The sequence below is a fragment of the Schistocerca cancellata genome, chromosome 5 (genome assembly GCF_023864275.1).
Source record: "Schistocerca cancellata isolate TAMUIC-IGC-003103 chromosome 5, iqSchCanc2.1, whole genome shotgun sequence".
Classification (NCBI taxonomy): domain Eukaryota; kingdom Metazoa; phylum Arthropoda; class Insecta; order Orthoptera; family Acrididae; genus Schistocerca; species Schistocerca cancellata.
In genome coordinates this window covers 21715639-21726659 of record NC_064630.1, presented here as the reverse complement: position 1 = coordinate 21726659, position 11021 = coordinate 21715639, and the positions used below count along the sequence as shown (strand labels likewise).

General features: G+C 47.2%; 1 protein-coding gene across 1 annotated transcript in view; it reads right to left on the bottom strand.

Moving 5' to 3' along the window:
- Positions 1–6814: 6814 nt before the first annotated feature.
- Positions 6815–11021, bottom strand: part of LOC126188336 (translation initiation factor IF-2-like) — a 173638-nt gene continuing 169431 nt past the window's right edge. The window contains exon 4 of the mRNA XM_049929933.1: positions 6815–7072. Coding sequence (XP_049785890.1) covers positions 6815–7072 — 258 coding nt within the window. The remainder of the gene's footprint in view (positions 7073–11021) is intronic.

Below are 11021 nucleotides of genomic sequence, written 5' to 3'. Positions count from 1 at the left end.
CACTTTTTCGAAAGCCCGTTATTTTCTCCCATTAGAACGCAGAAACTTGAAATTTGGAAAATTTGAAATTTCTGGTACGTTCCTATGGGACGAAACTGCTGACGTCATCGATCCCTAGGAGCACACACTACTTAATCTAACTTAAAGTAACTAACACTAAGAATAACACATACACACACACGCCCGAGGGGGGCGGGGGGGTGGGGCGGGCGTGAACTGTGGCAAGGCGCTTTGGATCAAAGGCGCCTAGAACATTCTTTTGCAATGGTGCAGGAGCATAGCGACGGCCACGTCAACCTCCGGCTCGGCGACGGTCCAAACAGTAAGGCATCAAGACATACGAGAAGGAGACCAGACCTCAGAAGCTTTTTTGAGGAGTAAGGAGAGTTGATGACGTCACATTGGCACCAAATTTCACCACAATTTAACCCAACGCCACTCTGAACGTGTCACACGACGGAAAGACCGTCACATGCCCTCTTCTCCCCATTTCAACCCCTCTTTTGAGGCCTCTGCGACGGATATTAAAACCACGATGGGACGAAATTACGCCATTTTCTTACGGGTGGCCGAGGGAACGATTTCAGACACACCGTCTCTCAGTATCAATATGAAGAGTTCTCTGGGGGTTGTGTAAAGGGCGTCAATGAAACCAAACCTTCCCACGGGGCATCGATTCCCACACATTTCGAGCTCTAAACCGACAGTTCTCATTGCGATAAGCAACAGTAGGACATTCTTGACAACCTCTGAAACTACTGACTTCACCCCCCCCCTCTCCCCAGGCATGGACAATTTAATCCTGCATTAACGACTTCGTTAGTCTGCAACCCCACTGAATGCGATAACACCCCTTTGCAGTGTAGGGCGACCGCAGTTTTTGCTCTGTTACACAGGGAGGAACCAGTAGACTGCCCGTCACACCGGCGCCTAGTAATCAGTCACTGTCGGTCTCTGTGCAGGTACGTTTTTAAAGTGCCCTAGATGGGTGCATGCGTGGCATGTATGGTGCTGCCGAACTGGTGGATCTTAGAGGGATCCACTGTTGTTTTATTCACGCACGTGTCAATATCGCACACACTCCACCCCTCCCAGTCCCCCCTACCCCTCCCCTCTTGCCCCCGTGATCATGTCACAGGACGAAGCGAAACAAAAAGGCTGCAAAAGCATACCATCTTCTGTTCTGATTTCATTCAGATTTCGTCGATTGGTTCTGAACAGTCCATGGTAGTTTCACACTGTATACCAGGGTAATTACTGCGGTAACAGTACACTCCAAGGGGGTACAGACGCACGATTTCCTTATAGAAAGGTTGAATCGTCCCGGGGGATGTCAGCTGTGTCAAATGCTGAAAAAAAAGTCGTCCTGTTCCACACCGCACTGGGAATTGTCGTTTACGACCGCGAAATTTGCTGGAATCAATGCTCCCATGGAAGAGGTTGATTTCATTAACGTCGCTTTCCACGATGCTTCTCTAGACGGGTGTAAAATTAATGTGCGCAACGGAAATTAATGAACGCTAAAATGATGATCTGGCCCGGTCTGACTATCCCCCTGAAGCATATTTCAGGATCTCTTAATGCTCTTTAACATGTAAATTACAATCTGAACGTAAATGAATGATTAAGGCAACTAATACTACTAAATGATATAAGTTATTTCCTATTATACATTTACTGTAGATTAAAACACAACCCTTTATTACAAATGTCTATATTTCCTAACTAAAATTTCAGATCAATTGCCCAACTCTGCCCCTTTTTATGGCCGCGCGATCTAACGTAAATAACGCGAAATGACTGACATCATCTACGTACGAAACACGTGAAGACACTACTTTCAAAGATGATCTACGGTATATTGTGGAACTTCAGTGAAAATAAACTAGCGTCATCACAGCTGTTTAGCCTTATAGCCCTAATAAGCCGAAGCAATTAGCAATATCACCGTATGTACTGCGTCCGGTTCGTAAGAGTGATGGTTCTCGTACACGTCTGTGACGACAGAAGAACTCCAGCCACAAAATAAGTCTTTCAAACACTAGGACGGCTCTGACTAATATACTCTAATGCCGTCTTCTGTGTTCTACAGACGAGAAACGCGAACTCAAGCCACAAGGACGGAGTTCAAATAACATCTCAACGTAAGTATAGGCAGAAGAAGTGCTCTCAATCACTGAACTCTGCGTACTCAACGACGACTTCGAGCCCAGAGGCGAAGTCCAGAATCGTATAAGTTCGCAACAGTACGATGCCTAACCGTTCTAGCTGTAAACTCTCCTGAGAGCAAAGACAGCAAGTCCGCGTGTACCAACAAAGCTGATTCTGAGTGACCATCACACACGGGCGCTCAAAAACGGAAGACATCTTTCACTCCACCTCTGGCTTCCCAGCAAGACTCGGCTCCCCTCCTTCGTAACTGCAGAAGGCGAATCATATTCTCGAAACCCCGGAATATTCTCCCTCCCTACAGATTCTTTCAAACGCCGACCAATCATATTTTAGTTTTTTATCGTCCAGCACGGAAAGAAGTATACCTATAACTCGCACAATGGTACGCTTCTGAGTAAAAATCCTTGGAAATAAACCAGCCTGCGTGATTTCCGAGGTGACGCTTCTTTGTTCCTCTCAGGAGCGTCCAAGATTTGCAGAGTTCCCGGTTGTCCTTCCGGTCCCACTACAATACTGGCCGGCCGCGACTCTTATTGTGCTCCAGCACTCAGATGCCCTAGCGTCCGTCTTGCTACACTCCTGGAAATTGAAATAAGAACACCGTGAATTCATTGTCCCAGGAAGGGGAAACTTTATTGACACATTCCTGGGGTCAGATACATCACATGATCACACTGACAGAACCACAGGCACATAGACACAGGCAACAGAGCATGCACATTGTCGGCACTAGTACAGTGTATATCCACCTTTCGCAGCAATGCAGGCTGCTATTCTCCCATGGAGACGATCGTAGAGATGCTGGATGTAGTCCTGTGGAACGGCTTGCCATGCCATTTCCACCTGGCGCCTCAGTTGGACCAGCGTTCGTGCTGGACGTGCAGACCGCGTGAGACGACGCTTCATCCAGTCCCAAACATGCTCAATGGGGGACAGATCCGGAGATCTTGCTGGCCAGGGTAGTTGACTTACACCTTCTAGAGCACGTTGGGTGGCACGGGATACATGCGGACGTGCATTGTCCTGTTGGAACAGCAAGTTCCCTTGCCGGTCTAGGAATGGTAGAACGATGGGTTCGATGACAGTTTGGATGTACCGTGCACTATTCAGTGTCCCCTCGACGATCTCCAGTGGTGTACGGCCAGTGTAGGAGATCGCTTCCCACACCGTGATGCCGGGTGTTGGCCCTGTGTGCCTCGGTCGTATGCAGTCCTGATTGTGGCGCTCACCTGCACGGCGCCAAACACGCATACGACCATCATTGGCACCAAGGCAGAAGCGACTCTCATCGCTGAAGACGACACGTCTCCATTCGTCCCTCCATTGACGCCTGTCGCGACACCACTGGAGGCGGGCTGCACGATGTTGGGGCGTGAGCGGAAGACGGCCTAACGGCGTGCGGGACCGTAGCCCAGCTTCATGGAGACGGTTGTGAATGGTCCTCGCCGATACCCCAGGAGCAACAGTGTCCCTAATTTGCTGGGAAGTGGCGGTGCGGTCGCCTACGGCACTGCGTAGGATCCTACGGTCTTGGCGTGCATCCGTGCGTCGCTGCGGTCCGGTCCCAGGTCGACGGGCACGTGCACCTTCCGCCGACCACTGGCGACAACATCGATGTACTGTGGAGACCTCACGCCCCACGTGTTGAGCAATTCGGCGGTACGTCCACCCGGCCTCCCGCATGCCTACTATACGCCCTCGCTCAAAGTCCGTCAACTGCACATACGGTTCACGTCCACGCTGTCGCGGCATGCTACCAGTGTTAAAGACTGCGATGGAGCTCCGTATGCCACGGCAAACTGGCTGACACTGACGGCGGCGGTGCACAAATGCTGCGCAGCTAGCGCCATTCGACGGCCAACAGCGCGGTTCCTGGTGTGTCCGCTGTGCCGTGCGTGTGATCATTGCTTGTACAGCCCTCTCGCAGTGTCCGGAGCAAGTATGGTGGATCTGACACACCGGTGTCAATGTGTTCATTTTTCCATTTCCAGGAGTGTATTATAGCCCTACGTGGCAGCAGCGAATACTTTACCTTCCTGCTGGTCAAGGCGGCCCACCACGTTGCGTTCGGCGACTGAAGTCATGGACAGTGCGCTCCCAAAAAATGCAAGGACATTTCAAAAAAAAAAAAATTTGTGAGCGCACAAGTGGTGGTTTATGGACTTGCTATATTATCCGCAAGACTCTTCGATGGTGATTGTGCACCTGCACAGTCGCAGCAGATGGCTGCTGAGCATCTCTACAAGGACTACAGTGGGTCTGCACCTTTGATGACTCACCAGTACCATTATTTCTACAAGGACTGCAGTGGGTCTGCACCTCAGGTGGACCACCAATACCGTAATCTCTACAAGGACTACAGTGGGTCTGCTCTGTGATGACCTACCTATCAATATTCTTCAAAACGTCGAATGACTCTGCTGTGGGTTTGCTCTGTTGTGGCCCATTACCTGTCAGCATGTCAAGAGTCAGCACTGTCTTTCCGTTGGAAGGACAACACTACTTCTTCAAGACTGCATGTAAAACTACTTCCGTGTGCATTGTCTTTTACTGCTCAGACTTTGAGAAAAACACTGCAATTTTACTGTAATGATCAATCTGGACTGTCTTTATGGACTGTGAGAAAATTTTAGCTTTTGACCAACCTTGTATCAATAAGTGTGTGCATGTGATATCTTTGTTATTGTAATTATGAAAAATTTTATCCAATCATTATTGGCGACTGCCCAAAAGAATTTGTAAAATTTTTGTGGGGAGCATGGGGGCTATGTACGTCGGCTGTTTATGTTTTCTTATTGGCAACGTTACGTAGCGCTCTGTATGAAAATCACTGGCTGTGCTGTGTGCAGTCTGTGGCTAGTTTGCATTGTTGCCTGCTATTGTAGTGTTGGGCAGCTGGATGTGAACAGCGCGTAGCGTTGCGCAGTTGGAGGTGAGCCGCCAGCAGTGGTGGATGTGGGGAGAGAGATGGCGGAGTTTTGAAATTTGTAAGACTGGAAAATCATGAACTGACAAATATATTATGACTATTAAGGTAAATACATTGTTTGTTCTCTATTAAAGTCTTTCATTTGCTAACTATGCATATCAGTAGTTAGTGCCTTCCGTAGTTTGAATCTTTTATTTAGCTGGCAGTAGTGGCGCTCGCCGTATTGCAGTAGTTCGAGTAACGGAGATTTTTGTGAGGTAAGTGATTTGTGAAAGGTATAGGTTAATGTTAGTCAGGGCCATTCTTTTGTAGGGATTTTTGAAAGTCAGATTGCGTTGCGCTAAAGATATTGTGTGTCAGTTTAAGCTCAGTCTTCTATAATTTTTCTAAGGGGACGTTTCAAATGTTTAGACGGCCGACTCAAGACAAATAAGTACATGCACGCATCACTCGTTGCGACCGTGATGATATCAGCAGTACCTCTGTCGGTTCAGAAGGTGAATGGCACAGCCTCTAAGTCGCACCCTAGCAAAGGACACGAGTCTCACCGTTTAGGTAGAGATCTGCAGTTCTTTACTAGCGAAGCGCCAGTACAAGAGACTTGTACAAGAGTGCCTTTCTCGCTTCCTCCTCATTTCCTCCTCAGCTCCATTCCAAAAGCACATTTCTCTTTTCTGACTTCCCCTACTTCACATAAGCCAATCAAGAGCTTCAGCCCAGCATTCTAAGCTCGGAGAACGGTCTTTGCACTGCAAACCGATTTGACCAATCAGAGACTTTAAGGTTAATTGGCAGAAAACGGAAAAAAATTCAGCTTCGCGGCCTCTTTCCCACACATTTTCCCTGCCTTTTGCTAACACAATACAGGGTGGAAGCACAGCCCTCCGTAAAGAGCTTGTTATGTCCCCTGTTGCGTCCATTTCAGAGTTCGCAAAGAACAGCCACAAACTCGAATTAACAAAACATGTTTTGAAAGAGAGTCTGGACGTCTGGGCGCCATTTTCCCTGTCCCACGGACATTTGCAGAACGTTTACATTTCTTTTGGCTGCTTGCTCGCTAACAAGGCCTATAATGCGCTGTCGGCGACTTTTCGGCGCTAGGCCATATACCTGGACGTCTGTTCCCTCTTTGGCGCCAAGCTAATGTCTTTTGCACAATGCCACCGCTACACGCGGCCGTCTGGAAATGTATCCTCATCATTCCCCAGTAAAAAAAACTCGCTTTCTCGCCCCACCAACGCTGTGCTTTTACTGCAGTCGTATAAGTCGGCGTCCTGTTCCTTTGAACTCAGGTAAAGGTTACTGTATTTCTTTCCCTAGAGCACGCAAACAAGACCGTAAACTGCTGCCCTTCATTTCATCACAATTTATGAAGTCAAATCGCCATAGATCATATTCCCTACACCGAATCAGAAGTGAATGTGCCCTGCAAGCTCTCAACCTTTCAGCCAAATTTCAAGCTCCTGCGATACATTGGAGACAATTTTGGGGCTTCTAAAAACGGATTCTTTAATTGCGTTGCGGAGTGTATCTATGTAAGTAGAGTATATTGTCAACTGGGGTGTATCGAATGTATCAGTCTGGGCCCAGAAACTTTTCTTACATTGTTTCTACTTGTTTCGCCCTTGTCGTGACTAGTATCAAATTTCGTTAGTGAGCACGAAGTGTTGATCTTCGTGTCTCATTAACTGTGACGCAAAATCTGTATGTAAGCTATGGCATCCAGTTGACGCGAGGGCTGCGTCCCCACGTGAGAGGCAGGACTGAGAGGGAGTGGCTCGGGAGGCGGCGCCGGTCGCCCCCGGCAGACTGCGTGTCTCCGGAGCGGCGCTGCGCCGCCCCGGTCTTCGTCCGTCGCCGGCCGTGGCTGGCGACGCCGCCTCTTCCGCCACCTGCTCTCTGGCTGTCCTCGCGCCGCGGCGGCGCCGCTGCGGTAAACCACGCCGGCTGTGTTGGTTGGCCCGCGACACCCTGTGCACACACCGCGCCGCAATAAATTAGGCCACTGATCGTTACACCGTAAACACCGCTGCTGCAAATTTAGCGAAGAACGCAGAAGCACCAACGGAGAACATATGAAATGGTGTTTGTGCAAAAATTGTCGTATGGTTTTTAAAGTTTGAGTAAATACCGTCCACCCACCTTACCAACGAGAAATACATCTACATCTACATTTATACTCCGAAAGCCACCCAACGGTGTGTGGCGGAGGGCACTTTACGTGCCGCTGTCATTACCTCCCTTTCCTGTTCCACTCGCGTATGGTTCGGGGACAGAACGACTGCCGGAAAGCCTCCGTGCACGCTCGAATCTCTCTAATTTTACATTCGTGATCTCCTCTGGAGGTATAAATAGGGGGAAGCAATATATTCGATACCTCATCCAGTAACGCACCCTCTCGAAACCTGGACAGCAAGCTGCACCGCGATACAGAGCGCCTCTCTTGCAGAGTCTGCCACTTGAGTTTGTTAAACATCTCCGTAACGCTATCACGCTTACCAAATAACCCTGTGACGAAACGCGCCGCTCTTCTTTGGATCTTCTCTATCTCCTCCGTCAATCCGATGTTCTACGGATCCCACACTGATGAGCAATTCTCACGTATAGGTCGAACGATTGTTTGGTAAGCCACCTCATTTGTTGATGGACTACATTTTCTAAGGACTCTCCCAATGAATCTCAACCTGGTACCCGCCTTACCAACAATTAATTTTATATTATCATCCAACTTCAAATCGTTCCGTACGCATACTCCCAAATATTTTACAGAAGTAACTGCTACCAGTGTTTGTTCCGCTATCATATAATCATACAATAAAGGATCCTTCTTTCTATGTATTCGCAATACATTACATTTGTCTATGTTAAGGGTCAGTTACCACTCCCTGCACCAAGTGCCTATCCGCTGCAAATCTTCCTGCATTTCGCTGCAATTTTCTAATGCTGCAACTTCTCTGTATACTACAGCATCATCTGCGAAAAGCCACATGGAACTTCCGACACTATCTACTAGGTGATTTACAAGTATTATGAAAAGCAATGGTCCCACAACATTCCCCTGTGGTACGCCAGAGGTTACTTTAACGACTGTAGATGTCTCTCCATTGAGAACAACATGCTGTGTTCTGCTTGCTAAAAACTCTTCAATCCAGCCACACAGCTGGTCTGATATTCCGTAGGCTCTTATTTTCTTTATGAGGCGACAGTTCGAAACTGTATCGAACGCCTTGTGGAAGTCAAGGAAAATGGCATCAACCAGCGAGCCTGTATCTAATATTTTCTGGGTCTCATGAACAAATAAAGAGAGTTGGGTCTCACACGGTCGCCGTTTCCGGAATCCATGTTGATTCCTACAGAGTAGATTCTGGGTTTCCAGAAACGACATGATACGCGAGCAAAAAACATGTTCTAAAATTCCACAACAGATCGACGTCAGAGACATAGATCTATAGTTTTGCGCATCTGCTAGACGACCCTTCTTGAAGACTGGGACTATCTGTGCTCTTTTCCAATCATTTGGAACCTTCCGTTCCTCTAGAGACTTGCGGTACACGGCTGTTAGAAGGGGGGCAAGTTCTTTCGCGTACTCTGTGTAGAATCGAACTGGTATCCCGTCAGGTCCAGTGGACTTCCCTCTGTTGAGTCATTCCAGTTGCTTTTCTATTCCTTGGAGACTTATGTCGATGTCAGCCATTTTTTCGTTTGTACGAGGATTTTGAGAAGGAACTGCAGTGCGGTCTTTCTCTGTGAAACAGCTTTGGAAAAAGGTGTTTAGTATTTCAGCTTTTCGCGTGTCATCCTCTGTTTAAATGCCAGAGTGTCTGGAGATGCTGTTTCGAGCCACTTACTGATTTAATGTAAGACCAGAACTTCCTAGGATTTTCTGTCAAGTCGGTACATAGAATTTTACTTTCTAATTCTCCAAACGCTTCACACATAGCCCTCCTTACGCTAGCTTTGACATCGTTTAGCTTCTGTTTGTCTGACAGGTTTTGGCTGCGTTTAAACTTGCAGTGAACTCTTTGCTTTCGCAGTAGTTTCCTAACTTTGTTGTTGAACCACGGTGGGTTTTTCCTGTCCCTCACAGTTTTACTCGGCACGTACCTGTCTAAAACGCATTTTACGATTGCCTTCAACTTTTTCCATAAACACTCAACATTGTCAGTGTCGGAATAAAGAGGATAGAAATTTCTAAGTTCTTAGGTCTGCATATAGATGGCAACTCAAACTGGAAAAACTGTATGCAATAGTGTGCAAATTAATTGGGGGAAAAGCTCATATTTTACAACGAATTGAAGTTCGTTAACTGTAAACAATTTTATCCGTCCAGTTGTAGGACTCTTCACGGACTACTGTTTCCTTGAGTAAGAACAGAAATTGTAGGTCCCGCCCCCCTCCAGTTTAGTTGAGTGCTTGTACGAGCGTTGCCCAGAAAGTAATGAGCCGCACTTGTTTTTCTCAGCCAAAAACAATGACCTACCACTTAACGTTCAGCAAGCGAAACTAATACTTTTTACAGATGACTCGAGTGTTATAATAAATGCCATTCCAGAAAAAACAGCTGAAGATATTGTTAAGGATGTCTTTCAAAGAATTATTAAGTGGTTCTCAGAATATGGACACTCCCTTAATTTTGAAAAAACTCTCTATATACAGTTATGTACACCGAATAGAGTCATACCGACAGTTGGTGTAGCATATGAACAGGGCTCAGTTCACAGGGATTTCTCCAAATTTTTGGATGTTCACATTGATGACAACTTGAACAAGCATATTACTGAGCTTCTGAAACAACTAAGTTTAGCTTCTTTCGCTCTTCGTATAATCGCTAGTCTTGGTAATAAACAGATCAGCCTCCTAACGTACTTTGCATATTTCCACTGAATAATGTTTATGGAAAAGTTTTCTGGGGTAACGCACCACTTAGACATAAATTATTGATTGCACGAAAGAGAGCAGTGAGAATAATTAGTGGTGTTCACCCAAGGATGTCATGTAGGCACCTTTTCAAGGAGTTAGGTATTTTAACTGCACCATCAGAGTACATATATTCGCTAATCAAATTCGTTACGAATAATCCATCTCAATTCGCGGATAACAGTGATGTTCATACGTACAAAACTAGACGGAAAAATGACCTTTCCTATCCATTATTGAAGCTGTCAGTTGCTAAAAAGGAGTACATTATTCAGCAACAAAAATCTTTCATCATTTGCCCAACAAGATAAAGTATATGGCAGGTAGCAGATCGAATTTTAAATCTAGCTTAAAATCATTTCCTTTGGGACAACTCCTTCTACTCAATGGACGAGTATCTGTTTCAGAAATGGTTAAAAAAAAGTAGCTCTAAATGTAGTTGCATGCGTAGAACTAGAAATTTCAGTAATATTAATATTAGCACTATTCATGTGTGTATATACACTCCTGGAAATGGAAAAAAGAACACATTGACACCGGTGTGTCAGACCCACCATACTTGCTCCGGAAACTGCGAGAGGGCTGTACAAGCAATGATCACACGCACGGCACAGCGGACACACCAGGAACCGCGGTGTTGGCCGTCGAATGGCGCTAGCTGCGCAGCATTTGTGCACCGCCGCCGTCAGTGTCAGCCAGTTTGCCGTGGCATACGGAGCTCCATCGCAGTCTTTAACACTGGTAGCATGCCGCGACAGCGTGGACGTGAACCGTATGTGCAGTTGACGGACTTTGAGCGAGGGCGTATAGTGGGCATGCGGGAGGCCGGGTGGACGTACCGCCGAATTGCTCAACACGTGGGGCGTGAGGTCTCCACAGTACATCGATGTTGTCGCCAGTGGTCGGCGGAAGGTGCACGTGCCCGTCGACCTGGGACCGGACCGCAGCGACGCACGGATGCACGCCAAGACCGTAGGATCCTACGCAGTGCCGTAGGGGACCA